The sequence below is a fragment of the Gadus morhua genome, chromosome 1, assembly GCF_902167405.1.
Source record: "Gadus morhua chromosome 1, gadMor3.0, whole genome shotgun sequence".
Lineage (NCBI taxonomy): Eukaryota > Metazoa > Chordata > Actinopteri > Gadiformes > Gadidae > Gadus > Gadus morhua.
Genome location: NC_044048.1, coordinates 11676291 through 11694438, shown reverse-complemented (window position 1 = coordinate 11694438; position 18148 = coordinate 11676291). Strand labels below are relative to the sequence as shown.

Genomic DNA, 18148 nt, shown 5'->3' with positions numbered 1-18148 from the left:
TAAACTCGTAGGCAAGCCGAGTTTTGCTTTTGCCCTGTGGGCCAGCTGTTTCCCTCCCGTTGTGATGAATGGCGACATATCATACATAGTATATGTCCTAGATACATATGTATCTAGGACATATACTAAAAAACTAAAGTCCGTGTTGCATGTACACGGTCACGTCCATTTGAAAATAGATGTAGGTCAACGTTGTTTGTTCTGCTGTGGTTGTCTTGGCATGTAAACGTAGAAGGCATAGGCATAAACATTAAGTAATACAGTGTAACAGAATGATAACATTGATGCAATACATCTATCGCCTTAAAAATCTGATGACGCTGATTGGGCGACACCACACAACACACGCACGCACACACACACACACACACACACACACACACACACACACACACACACACACACACACACACACACACACACACACACACACTGGCACGTTCAGGTGATGCCACTCCAACGACACATCGGCCCCTGTGTGCGTGTGTCTGTGTGCGTGTGCGTGTGCGTTTACTGCCGTCTGGCGATGACAGCGAACAGGGACAACATGTGATTCTGCCGGCTCGTACAGTAATGACGCTGGGATACAGGCCGACACCATTTCATTAAACAAATTTCGGCTGAAGGTCAAACTGAAATCACCAGAACCACATCCCATTGGAACATTTCTACAAATCGACGCCAGGAGGAGACTACTAGGGAAGGCTGTTCGCTCCAGATCGAAGAGATCATACAATATTATTTCGTCCTCTTGACCGATTCGCACCGTTAACGCGATGACTGACTCGGTGGTGGAAGTCATGACGGACGTCAAACAGGCGACGAAATATGTGAAAGAAACCGAGAATGTCGCAGAGAAATATTCATCCCTGACTGTGAGCAAGAACAGCGATATGAACATGAACGTCGGGGAGCTGCCGTCTGCAGCGTTCACTGCGGTCCCGACTCTGAAATCCGTCAAGAAGGTAAGCGCCGTGATGTCGGGTCATTTGCTAAGTGTGTGACAGTAATACGGCTCTCCAGTAGGCTTTTATTCCCGGGGAAGCCACAGTAAGTCCCGGGTAGCTCGCAGTGATGTCGTGCAGGTTTTCCATGATCACTGATCTCTCTCTAGAACATAAAAACACATCGCAGGAGGAAACACAACTTTTCTATTGACTGGATTAGATTATCCTAGATGTCAAGTAGGCCGGCACCTTTCGAAGAAACATAGTGCAGACATTTGCGTTGCACTAATTGCGTTCAAAAGTTTTTGACATAGATAAATCAAAATGTATTCATATGACGATGAAAGTCTAGCGAAAGGCAGACCGATAACGCGTCCTTCAGTGGTGGGCACTTGGTGTTCATGCAGTCTGCAGAGGTGTTATTTTGCTTATCGCAGTGTTGCGCTGCGGCAGAACCGTTGCTTTGATCGCCGCTCAGATAGGCTTCCGACGTGACGTTAAATCTCCTGTATTATTTTTTCTTTTTTAAAGAAGCCGTTGTATTAAGTGATGTCCCGCGGACCATGTTCATTTTACTCAACCAGAACCGAGGTAGTTATTTTCAACACAAAGCCCTATGAAGGAATATAAACCAATATCTATTGTTTACATTTCGCCCGTAAACTGTCTTTCTCACTCTGACAAGATAGGCGCACTTGCAGGCTCAGGGAATCAGATGTAAAACGCCTATTCGTTGCTGGCTGCAATATGTTTCTTTGAAAAAACTATTTTTTGTTCAATGAAATGTGAGATCCCAGTTCACACAAGAGGAACAATACAAAGCCCACGAAATATGGTCAAAATGAAGAGGTAGAAAAGACAATGTGGACGATATGAAAGTTATCTGCATCATGTTGCGCTATGTCAGCTCGTCACCCTTGCAGGTCGCCCCAGTTAAACAGACCTAGGTGGGCAGAATCCTTCTCTGTTTCAGTTCAAAAGTTAATCACAGCTGGTTATGGGCCTCAGTGACTGTATATTCCTACAACATCAGTAAGTCTCCTCTGATTTGGCAATCCAGAAACCTGTTGAAATGGTACCACGGATTCGCACAGACTCAGGTATCTTCTTTCTTCAATTATTTATTCCTGTAAACATTATTCTCAACCCATGTGTGTCCTACAGGTGGACATGATATCTTCCAAACTCACTAAGTCAGTTTGAGTCACTATGTAAATGTAATTATTAATTATTCATTATTAACCCACTATATTTATCTATATGATGTGGATGTGTTTCCGCACTGAACTGAGTCAGGAGTCTTGACAAAGGTTCTATTTTGACCATGGATGCTTTCTCAGAATACCTAAAGCACACCCTCAGTAACCTGCGGTTCCCTTTTTAAAGGTTGCCATAACTGTGGCCTAAAGCTCATCTGCACAGTTATACACAGCGCTTCAAATTAAATACTGTGCTTTCAAAGTGTTTCTGCTGAGCTAAGGCAGAAACAATCTCCCTACCCTGATGTTAACATTGAATACAAACATTGTTCTAATGATATAGTGACATAAACAGTAAAAAGGTTGCTGCACAGAGTGAAGGTCACAATGTGTTTTTGGGGGTGAAGTTAATTATATTTTGTGTCCACCCAGCTTGTGTTGAGGTTAACAAAACTTTTTGCCCCGATATCATAACACATCCACATCTCATTGTGCCCATCAGAAACCTAGAAGTGGACCGTCTAAGTATTAAGACGGAGGATAAGTTTGAACAGGTAACTTGTTGATGCAGCAGGAGGTTAAAAGTTCAGTTCCCTTTGTAAACCGCCTTAATCAGTGTGTGTGTCTGGGCTTGTGTGTCTGAATGTGTGTGTTTGAAAGAAACAAACACACAGAGGATATGAACTGTCTATCTCTTTTATCTGCATGATGTTTGGTGTGTCTACATGCGCTGGTGGTCTCCTGAAAGTCCAAACCTTAGCCTATGACCCCAGCAGAGACAGAGAGTTACATGAAGAGACGGTCAAACCAGAAAAAGGGAAAAGAGGGCCTGGATTAGGCAGGTCCCCCCCCCAGACTCCCACTCACCCTCTCCAGGTTGGCCATTAGAATGATGATAATCGAGAAGAACCTCCCACCGGCGCTGGCTGGCTGTGTTTTGGGATAATAGCCTCAGGAACACTGAGTTCCACCACACAATAGACTATAGGCTCAGGGAGGCACATGCATGGACACAGGAGAAAAAACACAGACTCAATCAGAAGTCATGGCACAAAGACACGCGCACGGCAGGGAGCGGGTGAGTCTGGAAGTAATGCCTCTTCTCTGGAAGTTATATATATATATGGTCTGTTGTTTTGTCTATTGTCTGCAATGAGGCTGATTTGTTTGTGATCATTTGTTTGAATGTGTCCTAACAAAACTATAAAAGGCCAAATTATTCTTTCCTCCTATCGAGCGAATTAAGCAGGGTGTCAACTTTCCAGTGTGCCAACAGTGTGCCAACGTTACACCTTCCAACAGTTCACATGAATTTAAAACCTCAATCTTAAACAATTAAGTGGTGAATCGTTCATAAAATAATCAAGCTTTGCGCTCCCATTACAATACATTGAAATGCTGGAGTAGTAGGTTCTTCAGTTACTTGCACATGCAGTACTGACACTGAAACACAAACACTATAGAGCCTAATCTTTTATCCCCAAGAGAGAAAATGGATTCAAAGTAAACGGAAAGTAGTTTTCCACAAGGTGTGAGGAGACATTGCACACCGCAAACCAAAACAGCACCACACAGAGATCACCGTCGTCTACTCGGCCTCCCAGGCTTCTTGAGTTCCTTCAGTGACTATATACACTCCACAGGGTCTCTCCCACAGTACAAACATCTTCGGATGAGTATAATGAGAGATGGAGAACCAGATACAGATTACAAATCTTCATCTTTCTTTTATTTTTCATACAAATATTCATCTTTCAACCAAATCGTATTAAATGTTTTAAATCTGATCATGTCTTTTAGATCGTTTTTAGGTTAAAATTGTAATTTGTAAGTTCTGTAGGCTATGAATTTCCGTTAGGGAAACTCATTTCCCTCTAATTCATTCAAGGAATGTTATTTTCTATTATAGAATGATGGCAGTGAAAACTAAGATGACAATTCATAATTATTGTTAATCATTGTCATTGAAGTTATTGTCTGTATTATTCATATATTCGTATAGCATTAAAAAAATTATGATTTTAAGGGTATTTTTGGTGATTTAAAGTAGAACAATAAGTACAACAATTCTGTTCATTTACAAACAGAATTGGTTTCAATATAGCACGATATTGAAGGAACAAAGATATAATATATGTTTTTGTCAAATTAGTTCAAATGACCTACCTGGCTAGCTTCTTAATTGTTGGCAAGACATTCCCCTATTTCGGATCTGACAACTGTGTGTTGTGTCAACTTTGTAGCGCTGCACATTTGTTTTCAGTCCAAACATGAAAACAAATGTGGTAGGTAGATAGGGGAAATAGCTTACATCTTGAAACTTGGCTGGAAATGTATTTTAAATACAAATAGTTCTTATTCCTATTTTAATCTTGCAGTTCTCAAATTACTATATAAGACTATATTAACACAGAATATTATTTGGAAAATTTGTACGATACTGACTGAGGTCAGTAAACAATACAGCAAATCTACTTCTAATGGCCAATTCATTTATAACAATTACGGTCTCATTGGGTTGAACACTTCACTCACACCCGATAAGCTGGGCAGAGATGATTTAATAATTGAAAAACATTTTTTCTTAATAGCTTTTTAAGAAATGCTCATACAAAAGGTTAATTTCACTATAATTCATCATCATGGCCTTAAATGAAAACATGTAGCATTGATCTATTTATGTGGCATCGATAATGTTTTTGGTCTGATGAAAAAGGCGTGCATAATTCTTCAGGGAATCCACCTGCATATGGCATCATTAAGTCCCCTAATTTCTTACTCAAGTCTAACATGTCGACAGGCTTGCTGCCCTCGTTGACCTGATTTAGAGGGTTTGACAGGACATCTGGCTTACTCTACCTAATCTCTCCAATGGTGACAACTGACTGCTAGTGAGAATGCTCCAGAGTTTCTTAGCATGGATTTGTCCGATCTCACGGCTTATTCTAGCACACAGAGCTTTAAATAAGGCTAATTGTGTACCGGCCACTGTCATTTAAGTTAGCCATATAACCATTGAACCCAATTTGCTTTATATTGTTGCTGGGATACGGCTGTACTAAACCATTACCCCACCTTTCTTCACACAGAAAGCTGTATTTTGTGTGGATTTATCTACTTGGAACTTCTTGGTGGGCAATTTGATAGCTTAGTTTGACATAGTTTAAGGTGTTTAAGCAAAAAAGGTCAACGTGGTGCACTTGTAAATAGGCTTATGTAAATAGTTAGTTAGATCTTGTAAATATTTAAATAGTTTGTTTGATCTTCACTCTTCCCTTTGTAAATAGATATAATTTGTTTTGATACTTCAAATAGCCGATACGATGTTCCTGTAGTGAGTCTGTGATCATTTGGCTAAATATATTTATATCCATGGCTTATGGCTTAGAAACAAAAGCCTATCCTCATGTGAGTCCCGTTTTGCCATCCTGACATTCCGCCTGACTGTTTCTTCCTATTCCCTTGCCGTCCAGAAAGTGATCTCCGTCTGCTGTCTGCCTGAATCCATGTGGTCGCAGCATTCAGGGGACCTCTCCCTCGCTTGGCGAAAAACAAAAAAAAAAATAAACATTATCAATCTGTTGTGAATACACATATGTCATGTTTTAGCTGAGGCACTTTTTCACCACATCAGAGGAGATTAGGAGTGTCTAAAAATACGCACTTTGCGTGACCCCCAATGATTATACCATGTGTTTTATGTGTTAGTAATTAATGTAATAACTGTTAAACCTAACGGAAATAAGACGCATTTCTAATTTAGGGAGGCCTTCCTGGCATACTTAGACATATTCCTACATTCTTTTACACATTTTGTGGAAACATACATGTGTTTTTTGTTTGCTCAATTGACATAGTCTTCCTTTTACACATCCTCATAGCCAACAATAAAAGACAGCTATGACGTTACCATTAGTGAGGCCAACTTACCTGTGTATAACCACAGTAGTGAAAGTCCCAATGTTCTTCCATGGGGCATTTTGTTGTCATTACCCTCTGCTGACATATGGATGCCAGGTAGCCTGACCTCAGCACAGAAATATGAAACTGCATATTAGTCTGGAACCTCTCCCGACTCCCAGGGTGCGCACCGAATGACGTGCAGTGCTCAACAGGAACACATGGCAGAAGCGTCCATTACTACCTATTATATTAAGCACAGAACGAGTCCTAAGGTGTAATCTTCTTCTAAAATGTAAAAAGTGTGTTGTTCTTTTCTACTGTACGACACTGCCTGACTGGCTGGGCCGTAGCCAAGTCGGACTCTGACCAACAATGAATCATCGACAGTAAAGTGGATTATTAAGTGACTATTGTGTGCGTGTGCTGCAGCATTAACCTGATACTTTTGTGTTCTGCAGATCCAGTTTGCCAACGCAGAGGACAAGCAGGAGTTCAGCAAGTACCCCACCAAAGCCGGCCGGCGCTCTCTGTCCCGGTCCATCTCTCAGTCCTCCACTGACAGCTACAGCTCAGGTACTGCAGGGATGTGTGTGTGGGGAGGCTATTAGCGATGAGCAAGCTGGCTGCATTTTCTACAATATCATATTTCCAGGTGTGCTTCCAGGTAGCCTATGCATGTACATTCTTGTTTCTATGCCAAATTAACACTGGCCACAAAATAATACCCCTCACACATGCACACACGCATGCACGCACGCACACACACACCCCTGTATTCATTATGCTGACCTTTTTATGCCCCCGTTTCCCCAGCTGCCTCCTACTCTGACAGCTCAGATGATGAGACCTCACCCCGCGAAAAGACTCAGGCCAACACCCATGGTAGCAGCGACTTCTGTGTCAAGAACATCAAACAGGCAGAGTTCGGCCGACGTGAGATTGAAATCGCAGAACAAGGTAACGGCTGAGATATTCATTCAGAGATGAGGTGTTGAACAGAGTGTGTGTCAGAGATCCACACTGTGTTCGGGATGTGTTGTTAACTAGAGAGGTTATACTTTTGCTAAATGATGAATCTCATAATCCCTATGGATCCATTAACCCCAGTGTGAGAATGCAGGTTCAATATAATCAGGTCAGAGGGAAACTCCAGTTTAGCTTTTTGTAGCGTTCTCAGACGTTTCATTGTTGGGATCCACAATTGCTATCCAAGCTTTTTTCTTCTCAGACCAGAACCATATAAAATGGACTGCCTGGGTTTTTACTTTACCTCGCCATCTCTAACTTTTCTACAGTCCTATTTTATTCGCCTCCATCCGCTGTGCTCTCCCCAGAGCCGGGAGAGTGATGAGCCAGCACAAGTAGCACACGAGTGGTGTTCTGAGTAATATGCTTACACCCCCAGCTGTGGAGGTCGATGTACTTCAACCAACCTGAATTTTTTCGTTGTTAACAGCGCACCCTTCATCTAGAACAAGCCTTTTTACTTTCAGACCTTTCATACAGAACAAGCTTGTTCCAAATTCAGACCTCTCATCAAATCCGTTTACCTCACGCTGCTGTCATCATCATTTTGAACTCCTACTTCACCCTTCTCCTCTCGTCTGCTTTACAGATATGTCTGCCCTGATCTCCCTGAGGAAGAGAGCCCAGGGGGAAAAGCCATTGGCCGGGGCCAAGATCGTAGGCTGCACCCATATAACAGCACAGACTGCAGTATGTACCCCCATTCGCTGATTCCTGCTGTGTCTCTGACCTTGGTCACATTATGCCTGACCACCGGATTCAGTTGTGCTTTTACGTGTCTGTTAGGTTCTGATCGAGACCTTGGTCGCCCTGGGCGCCCAGTGTCGCTGGACAGCTTGTAATATCTACTCCACTCAGAACGAGGTGGCGGCGGCTTTGGCCGAGAGTGGTGAGCCGCGATAAATGTTGTCAACACAGCAACGGCTAATGGATCAGTTCTGTACACAGCCAGGCTGACCCTATTCTCTCTCACTCTCTTTTCTGTCTCTCCTTTTCTGTATCCACATGAGCACACAAAAAGGCAATTTCTCAAATGCTAACCAGTGTTCACTTGCAGGCGACTGAGCAAACAGTGTTTATTTTTAAATTTCTAATCTGCGTTGCAGTCAAGGCAAAGACAGGCATCTGTTTGCATTAAATGACCCAGAGCAAAACATTGACCACCTGTCTCTGGGTTTTTTGCTCAGCACTGTTGACTTGCAAATTCCAAAGTGGTGCATGCATGTCTCTCTCTCTTTCTCTCTGTTGATGTCTCTCTCTCTCTCTCACTCGTGTCCTAGGGGTGTCTGTATTTGCCTGGAAAGGGGAGTCGGAGGACGACTTCTGGTGGTGCATCGATCGCTGTGTCAACACAGAGGGCTGGCAGGCCAACATGGTGCGTGTCTCTAGGCGTCCCCACGGAGGGACTCTTTGTTGCGGCCGTTCAGCGTCTCAACGCCTTCCCTTTGCTTTGTGCTCCTTCCCTTTGCTTTGTGCTCCAGATTCTGGACGACGGGGGGGACCTCACCCACTGGGTCTATAAGAAGTACCCCAGCGTGTTCAAGAAGGCCCGCGGCATCGTGGAGGAGAGTGTCACTGGGGTGCACAGGTCAGTTTGGCATTCACTCTTCTCCACTTATGAAGGACCTAGATCCTATTTAAATGTATAAATATGGGGGAAACAAACTGAATGAACAAGCAGATGAGCCTTTATCGTCCAGTCATTCTAACAACAGCTGCACGTCTGATTAGATCACTATAGTAGGAGAAGGGGTTTGTTGAGGTGGGAGATATAGCCAACTGGGTTGAGCATGTGAGAAAACAATTATCGTTGTTAAAAGGCACTGCCAGAGCCAATTAGTCCACAGTTTACACTGAATTGTAAACTCCGGCCTGCTCTGACTGGAAATTCATTATGGAGATCTGATGGTGTTAGTCTGCAACATCTGCTGATTATCAACTCTCAATAGGACTTATTATTCGCTGACAATAAGTAGGATTTCACAAACCGCATGTGTGGGCATTTGGCTCACACCACCCTGTCTTTCCAGATTGTACCAGTTATCGAAGGCAGGCAAGCTGTGCGTCCCTGCTATGAATGTTAACGACTCTGTTACCAAGCAGAAGTTCGACAACCTCTACTGCTGCCGTGAATCCATCCTAGATGGGTGAGCCAGAGAGAATGTGCTGTTTAACGCAACAATCTAAATGTAATCACCGCTTATGATTCAAGTTGCTAACTTATGTTTGTGAGTGTGTTTATGCATGGGCTCCCTTAATACTTAATGATGGTAATGGGGACTTTCTCTTTGGCTAGATTGAAGAGAACCACTGATGTAATGTTTGGAGGAAAGCAGGTCGTTGTGTGCGGTTACGGGGAGGTGAGTCAAACTCTATTGGAACACATTGGCCTTGTTCACAGTGCAATCAAAAGTGGCCCAAATCATCCTGATTTGGGCATTTTCGTACATGGTCCTAAATCAGATACAGGTCAGATGTTTGCAATCTGAACTCCGTGTGAACATTCATATTGGAAATCACGTGACACTACAAGGAGGATGGAGCGTGAAAACACTAGTTCATATTACTAATGTTGAATGGCGGTTAATAATGATCCTTCCAGACGAACCGTCACCAACAATAGCCCTTGTATGTTTTCACGAGAATAGCACTAGTCCTGCAATAATGGGCCTTCAAAACTTTATGAACCTTATTTGTAGTATACTCTCATACTACGGATGCTATGCCGTCGTTTTTTTTTAATAACCCATTTGTTTTTAAATTGTACCTACTGCTTGATCCACAAAACATCCACCAGTGTGAAAACTTCCACACCACATCAAAGCTACTGCAGATCAACTTAAAAACAAAACTGTAACACTGAAAATGGGAATTCAGCATTTAAGCTTGCAGTGTGAATGAGGTCATCGAGAGATGAACACGGGTTGTGGCTGGGTGTTCATACTCATACTGTGTGTTTGTGTTGTGCTGACCTCCTGGTCTCTAGGTGGGAAAAGGCTGCTGTACTGCCCTCAAGGCGCTTGGAGCCATCGTGTGCATAACAGAGATCGACCCCATCTGTGCTCTGCAGGGCTGGTGGGTAACAAACCAGCGCTTTCATCATCATTCATTCATCTATTCGCAGATCAATGCGGTGCCTATGGATAACCATTATTTAGTACTTTCATCCATGGAAATTATTGAATTGGTACTTCTTTTTCACTGCGTCCGTGGGTGGGAGTTGCTGCTGTTTGTTATGATTTAATTATGTCTATTTTTAGCTTTAAGCATATTTATTATTTTTTTTGCGTTGTTTCCACGCAGCATGGATGGCTTCCGAGTGGTCAAACTGAATGAGGTCATTCGGCAGATGGACCTCGTGATAACCTGCACTGGTAAGCTCACCCATTCAGCTACGCTAATACTGCCCTCCATCATTCATAAGGCATCAAGCCTGGAAATGTTTACTGAACAAATATCCTATTAGCATCATCGTATGGTGACCAAAATAAAATAATCTGTTAACAAATATAATGCATTTATGGAAATGTGTTCCTGCAGTCACCTTTAATTCAAGTCACATTTCAGCCAACATAAAAAACAGAGGAAAAACAATGTTTCTTTATGTAGCGAGCCAATATAACAATAACATTGACCAATGCCATTTATTCTAACAGCAGTGTTTTTTAGCATAGAGTATGGCTATTCACCATGAATCCCTAACCTTGTTACTATCCAGTCGATTTTCTTGAGAGGGAAAGTCAAACAACCCTGTTCACATGTTCATCAATTCAATTGGTGTCCTTTACATTTAGGCAACAAGAATGTTGTTACCAGGGAACAGCTAGACCGGATGAAGAACGGCTGTATCGTGTGCAATATGGGACACTCAAACACAGAGATTGACGTGGTGGGTAACGATGGATCAATACAAACCCTAGCCTGGACCCGTGTGTGTTCAGTTTGGCTTCTGTGTCTACTTTCGGATGCCTTTTTCAGTATAACAGGAAGTAACTAAGTTGTTTTGTATGCATCCACAGGCAAGCCTGCGCAGTCCTGAACTGACCTGGGAGAGGGTACGCTCTCAGGTGGACCACATCATCTGGCCTGACGGCAAGAGGGTGGTCCTACTGGCAGAGGTATAGAACTTCTCTGGAGTGTATCCACTTACTGAGCTGTTGTGCGTGACACAACTTTTCACGCAATGCATGGAGATGAAAGATGATGCCCAGCTTCTTTGTATTTTCCAGCCTGTTCTCCAACTTAATTGTTTTTTGATCAATATGACCCAAAATGACCCATAAGAGCGTTTGCTGATTTAGAGGCCCCTATCAACTGGTCGATGAAACAGCAAACAATATGTCACGTTTCTGCATGCAAAATGGTAATATTTATTTTATTTTTAGATGGACATCTTTTAGATAAAATGCGTTTTAATAAAATTTCTAGCGAGAAATTTTATTTGAGTCGAGAAATGTATTCAGGTTTGAATAAATCAATTTCTTTGCGCTGTTAGATAATCTGAGCTGTTACACTCAAAGTATACTTATGACGCCAGGGGTCGCTTCATCAAAACAATAACAAAATACGTAGTTTTGACGTCGTGCTCCAACGTTGGATCATGGGAGTTGTTGTCTGCAGCACCAATGCCTGTGAAATCTATCTGACGTTACTCAGGCCATGATGCTGTCTTCTGGTTATTCTGGTTTATTCTCAAGCTGCTAGGAAGTGAAACACTTGTATCTTAACTCTCTACAACTGTGATGTCAGGCGTTTGTCTCATGGGTGTCTGTGTCAACATCTCACCTTGTTTGTCTTCCACTCTCCTCTGTTTCTCTTTTCGTCGCTGCAGGGCCGGCTCCTCAACCTGAGCTGTTCCACAGTGCCCACCTTTGTTCTGTCCATCACTGCTACCACTCAGGTGTCTGGTTAAACCCGACTCTCCTTTATACGACATACTTCTTCACTCTAAACAAATATGGCTCCTGAGCTTATACAACCACATTTGAATGAAGGAAGAAGAAATGTGCCCAAAAAAAATGTCCTTTGTCCTGTTAATTATTATTAACAATTCCAAATTATTAATGAATAATTCCAAGAGAACTTTAAACAACATCGATTTCATTACAATTTCTTAATATTATCTGTTTCTGTGAACCCGCAGGCCTTGGCTCTGATTGAGCTGTTCAATGCTCCAGAGGGACGATACAAACAGGATGTGTATCTGCTACCTAAGAAGATGGGTAAGATACCCGGTCTACTATATTCATTAACCTTCATCATAAATCATCCTTGGTTGAGGTCGATTTTGGCCATAATCTGATTGAAGCTCATCGCTGCCACCTAGTGTTCAGACATCAGCAATGTTGGAAGTCAAACTGCATGAACGTTATGGAATAATATATCATTCTTTTCTAGATGAGTATGTGGCCAGCCTGCACCTACCTAACTTTGATGCCCACCTGACTGAGTTGTCAGACGAGCAGGCGAAGTACATGGGCCTCAACAAAAATGGCCCCTTCAAACCCAACTATTACAGGTACCATTGTGTGGTTGACAATGATTAAGATCAATGTAATACTATCTTTAATATTTTTCTGATAAAAAGGAATAATTTTCACAGGTATTGACGGGACTACCTGATGGCCTGGGATTAAGAAAAAGTATTTCCAATGTTAATTTGTTGTTTTAAGTTTTGCAAAATTCATGATTCATTTCACTTTCTGAATGTAACTGCATATTAGCAATATAAGACACTGTGTTAGATGCATTTAGGAAAAAAAAAAATTCTTATGTATAACATTAAAGGTCTGTCACATGTTAAAAAGCCTGCTTGCATGCTGTCATCCATGTGTATTAATTTAATTGCAATTGCAAGATCAAACCATTGTGTTGTTGTTGTTAATTTGTCTATACACTCCGGATATATGCATCATGCCAAACAATGGCTAGAAGTTGATTCCGGAGATATCTATGTTTTCATCTGTGCATGCCATTAAATCATCCTGTATGCTGCCAGAACTCTTAATACTCTAATCAATACTGTAATTTACAATTTTTACTTATTCTGAGTTATAGGACTGGTTGACATTGAGTATTTTACTATCACAGAACATCTCTGCTGTCCATAACATTGGAAAGACTACAGTCCATAAATGCAAATCATATATATTTTAAAAGAAACCTCTTGATTACATATATATCACCCCATCTGAGTGTATGATTTTGACAACATCCATTCATAAACATGTGCTCTTACAAACAAATAGATGGTTTTGAACAGCTGGAGAGCAAAGGGACATATATAAAGTGTGCAGAACCCTTTTGGTATGTGGGATTAATTTCAAAGGTCACGCACTTTGCAACCACTCCTAGGGTATAATCAGTGTGTAAGAATAAATGAAGTGTTAAACGCAAACAACAAGGACATTTTCAAATTGATGCTGCTTACATGGACGACTCATTCTGAACTTTAATTCCTGTCATTTGAATTCCTCTTTGTCATACTAAAATGTATTGTATTGCTGTTGTGTCTGAATAGCACATTTGTAGTATTGGTAAACCTTAAATGGTATAAATGTGCCTTTTGATAAGATTCTAAGGAGTAGATTGCATTTCCACATTACTTTAAACCACTTGGGGTTATCCACATAAACACTGTCTTTTTCTGACTGCTTCTGCATAATATATTAAACATTCCCTAAATGTTAATAGATTTGAGACTATATTGTCATGATTTAAACTGATTTTTTTCAACAGAGTAAGCTCAAATAAAGTAATTATTCAAATGTAGCCCATGTACCATCACGTATGTAAAATCATGTATTCAATTAGCAATAAAGTCATCATTGTCTTTCAAGAAATCAAAAGAAAACACATTCAAGCACAGTGATTTTGTGTGATTATAACTTATAGTCTTACAATGATTGGAGACAAGCTCAAATCTGAATGAGCCACTTTCTTTTGCTTCATATCAATGTAAGCATGAATTTGGCGTACACGACTACATCATCACTAGTAAACTGCAAAAATGTGTAATGGTAGAAGCAACAGCGTGTAGCCTGGCCACTTTAGAAATACAGCTTATAAAATTCCCTTTTGAGGGCTTCATCCACTCACGCTAATTAGTTTTCCTGAGAATATCTCTGTATCGAAACAGGAAACGGGGCCTATCGAAATAGGAAAGGGTGTATCGAAACAGGAAACGTGCTGTATCGAAACAGGAAACGTGCTGTATCGTAACAGGAAACGGTGTATCGAAAAAGGAAACGGGTGTATCGAAATAGGAAACGGGGTGTAATGTAACAGGGCGTAACAGGACCTTCATTCCTTGCAGTATTTGATATCCGTCCAGGTTCTGAGCCGTTTTCCCCCAGAAACTGCTGTAGCATAGTAGCACTGCTGGATCTGACATTACATAAGGTAAAAATAGTGAGCAAGAGAATTAAAAGGTCAAGCAAGTTAAGAGATCTAGGGTAAACGTCCATTATTCTCAATGAAAAGCTTAGCCTACATATAATATGCTAAGGGTGAACCCCTTCATGAAAGTTGCTGAATGTGCTTTACCTAACATTCTTTGCATACCGGTCATTCAATTTCTAACAGCTAGGCCTATTGGCCGAGTGACAGTAGGCCGGGCTTCAATGCTCACTGGCCTTCTCTAGAATATTCACTGGCCCAGCCCCCACTGCCTCATCTGCTAATATTAACAGTTGACTCACTGAGGCTGGGGAGCTGAGAGCATTCTAGAAACTTGCTTTTGACTATATAAGCAAAGGGTTGGAGTCAGTTTAGGTGTGACTTTTTGGAAGAATCAAGAGGACAGACCAGCTTCAAGCGACATCTACTCTAGAGGACTCGACTGAGATCCTTCAGGCGATTAAAGGAGTTTTCAGATATAGAGTAAGTAAGAGATGGTATGAAAATGTTATATTACACTGTTGATTTAATATTATTATCATTATAAATCCCTGGCGAGAGCTCGACAGAATCACAGGACATATGAAGTCAATCATTATTCGATATATTGATTTGAGATTAACATCTTTATGATAGCTGTAATGATCATTTCTCGTATTACGAGATAAATTCAGTATCATGCAAGTTCTTTAAATTATTAAGCTATAGTTTTCTCCAGATTACAAGATAGGTTAGTTTTCCGTCATGACAAGAAAATTCTCTCATACTAAAAACATAAAATGTTCTGTTGTGGCAGTAATGCACTTCCGGAAAGACGATATATACATACTATATAAAAAAATCTCAGACAGCGTAACATTTTATGTTTTTAAGTATAAATAAAATGATGGCATCATCAAAGATTTATATTAACACTGACATATTAATAATTTCCCCAGGTACAAAACCAAAACAACCAAGATGTCTTCAGCGAAGGGAATATCAATAGGCATTGATTTGGGCACCACCTACTCCTGTGTGGGTGTATTCCAGCATGGCAAAGTGGAGATTATCGCAAATGACCAGGGAAACCGGACCACACCGAGCTATGTGGCTTTCAACGATTCAGAGAGGCTCATTGGAGATGCTGCGAAAAACCAGGTGGCCATGAACCCTTCCAACACAATCTTCGATGCCAAGCGCTTAATTGGTAGAAAGTTTGATGACCAAATTGTGCAGGCTGACATGAAGCTGTGGCCTTTCAAGGTCATCAGCGATAACGGAAAGCCCAAAGTCCAAGTGGAGTACAAGGGGGAGACCAAGGATTTCTTCCCAGAAGAGATCTCCTCTATGGTTCTGGTCAAAATGAAGGAGATAGCTGAGGCCTACTTGGGGCAACGGGTGTCTAATGCAGTCATCACCGTCCCAGCTTACTTTAATGACTCCCAGAGGCAAGCTACCAAGGATGCCGGGGTTATTTCAGGCCTGAATGTGCTACGGATCATCAATGAGCCGACAGCAGCGGCTATCGCCTATGGTCTTGACAAAGCCAAAAAAGAAGAGAGAAATGTCCTAATCTTTGACCTGGGTGGAGGTACCTTCGACGTGTCCGTCCTCACCATTGAGGATGGCATCTTCGAGGTAAAGTCCACCGCAGGAGACACGCATCTGGGCGGGGAGGACTTTGACAACCGCATGGTGCAACACTTTGTCGAAGAATTCAAGAGAAAACACAAGAAGGACATCAGCCAAAATAAGAGAGCAGTGAGACGGCTTCGTACTGCATGTGAAAGAGCCAAGAGAACCTTGTCCTCTAGCTCGCAGGCAAGCATCGAAATCGACTCTCTCTTTGAAGGCATTGACTTTTACACCTCCATTACAAGGGCCCGCTTCGAGGAGCTCAACTCTGAGCTCTTCAGGGGAACGCTGGATCCGGTGGAGAAATCCCTGCGTGACGCCAAGCTAGAAAAGGGGCAGATCCAGGAAATTGTCCTTGTCGGCGGCTCCACCAGAATCCCTAAGATCCAGAAGCTCTTGCAGGATTTCTTCAACGGCAGAGAACTGAACAAGAGCATCAACCCGGATGAGGCCGTGGCCTATGGGGCCGCGGTCCAGGCGGCTATCCTCATGGGGGACACTTCGGGAAATGTCCAGGACTTGCTCCTGCTTGACGTGGCTCCCCTGTCCCTGGGCATAGAAACCGCCGGTGGGGTTATGGCCACTCTCATCAAGCGTAACACCACCATCCCCACCAAGCAGACCCAGGTCTTCTCCACGTACTCTGACAACCAGCCGGGGGTTCTGGTCCAGGTGTATGAGGGCGAGAGGGCCATGACTAAAGACAACAACCTCCTCGGGAAGTTTGACCTGACTGGCATCCCCCCTGCACCGAGGGGGGTGCCTCAGGTGGAGGTGACCTTTGACATTGACGCCAACGGCATTCTGAACGTATCTGCGGTGGACAAAAGCACTGGAAAAGAGAACAAGATCACCATCACGAACGATAAGGGCCGCCTGAGCAAAGAGGATATCGAGCGGATGGTGCAGGACGCAGATAAGTACAAGGCAGAGGACGACGTTCAGAGAGAGAAAGTAACAGCCAAGAACGGCCTGGAGTCCTATGCCTACAGCATGAGGAGCAGCGTGGAGGACGAGAACCTGAAAGGGAAGATAAGCGAGGAGGACAGAAAAAAGGTCATCGAAAAGTGCAACCAGACTATCTCCTGGCTCGAGAACAACCAGCTGGCAGAGAAGGAAGAGTACCAGCACCAGCAGAAGGAACTGGAGAAAGTGTGCAACCCTGTCGTTTCAAATCTGTACCAGGGGGGAGCCTCAGCAGGAGGCAGCTGTGGGGGACAGGAGGGAGCCAGTTCAAAGGGCCCCACCATTGAGGAAGTAGACTAGTTGAAGGGCCTTTAAATGAACCACACATGTAGGCCTAATGTTTCAGCAATGGTAGGACTGTTGATGACACTTCTTATTCTTTTCAATGTGTATTTTCTGCTTTGATTATCCTAATAAAACCAACACAAACTAAGATGTTGTTAGTTTCATTTTCCACCACACCTTTAAACGTTCCATATGTAGATGGCCGATTAGTTGCATTTTACGTGATGAATTAAATCTGCCGTCGAAATCCCGTAATTACATCATACAGCACCTGGAGACAAATTATAACAAGGTATATTTAAGCCACATCTGTGAAGCTGTCAAACAGAAAATAACAATTCCACTAGATGGCGGTCTTTAGTTGACAACCAGTTTGCCTCACACTCGGATAGGGATGTTAGGTAGTGTGCCCATGATGTGTATGGAAATGTATTGTAGAATGCCTTCAAATCAATAACTTACCTTAAAATGAATTGTGTATAAATTAATGAATTAATATGCATCATATAAAAGAATGATGCATACAAATCATGGTACACCTAGACTATATTCCCCATCACGTTTAGTTAAACTGTAACAGACAATTATAATTACCCACACCGACGAAAAAATGTTATGAGAGTGGTAATGTTTTTAAAATATCTCTAGATATGCCCAAGCCAAACCCGTATAACACCTGTTTTATATAGCTTCATACATTTCCAGGTTCAATAATTGGTCAATAGCCATATTTAGAATGAGCCTTTCAATAAAACACCAGTAGACGGGTCGGCCACCATAGGGTTAAGCTAGACAGCGGCTGTGTTG

At 42.2% G+C, this 18148-nt stretch overlaps 2 protein-coding genes across 4 annotated transcripts; both read left to right on the top strand.

Annotated features, from left to right (window-relative positions):
• The first annotated feature begins 457 nt into the window (after nucleotides 1-457).
• On the top strand, nucleotides 458-13846 carry ahcyl1 (adenosylhomocysteinase-like 1). 3 transcript variants are annotated; one of them, XM_030368554.1, is made up of 17 exons: nucleotides 458-965; nucleotides 6508-6622; nucleotides 6863-7006; nucleotides 7665-7765; nucleotides 7862-7964; nucleotides 8356-8450; nucleotides 8557-8663; nucleotides 9106-9222; nucleotides 9372-9435; nucleotides 10062-10150; nucleotides 10379-10449; nucleotides 10870-10964; nucleotides 11095-11193; nucleotides 11907-11975; nucleotides 12219-12297; nucleotides 12473-12593; nucleotides 12678-13846. In XM_030368554.1, the coding sequence occupies exons 1-17, from the start codon at nucleotides 777-779 to the stop codon at nucleotides 12682-12684; spliced, it is 1665 nt and encodes a 554-aa protein (XP_030224414.1). In that variant the 5' UTR covers nucleotides 458-776; the 3' UTR covers nucleotides 12685-13846. The 3 variants fall into 3 exon arrangements, with proteins under 3 accessions (XP_030224414.1, XP_030224436.1, XP_030224425.1); XM_030368576.1 differs by lacking the exon at nucleotides 458-965 and adding an exon at nucleotides 3042-3224; XM_030368565.1 differs by lacking the exon at nucleotides 458-965 and adding an exon at nucleotides 3110-3236.
• Nucleotides 13847-14707: 861 nt separating this feature from the next.
• Nucleotides 14708-17489, top strand: hspa1b (heat shock protein family A (Hsp70) member 1B). Its single transcript, XM_030368508.1, has 2 exons — nucleotides 14708-14956; nucleotides 15412-17489. The coding sequence occupies exon 2, from the start codon at nucleotides 15434-15436 to the stop codon at nucleotides 17354-17356; it is 1923 nt and encodes a 640-aa protein (XP_030224368.1). The 5' UTR covers nucleotides 14708-14956; nucleotides 15412-15433; the 3' UTR covers nucleotides 17357-17489.
• Nucleotides 17490-18148: the final 659 nt, after the last annotated feature.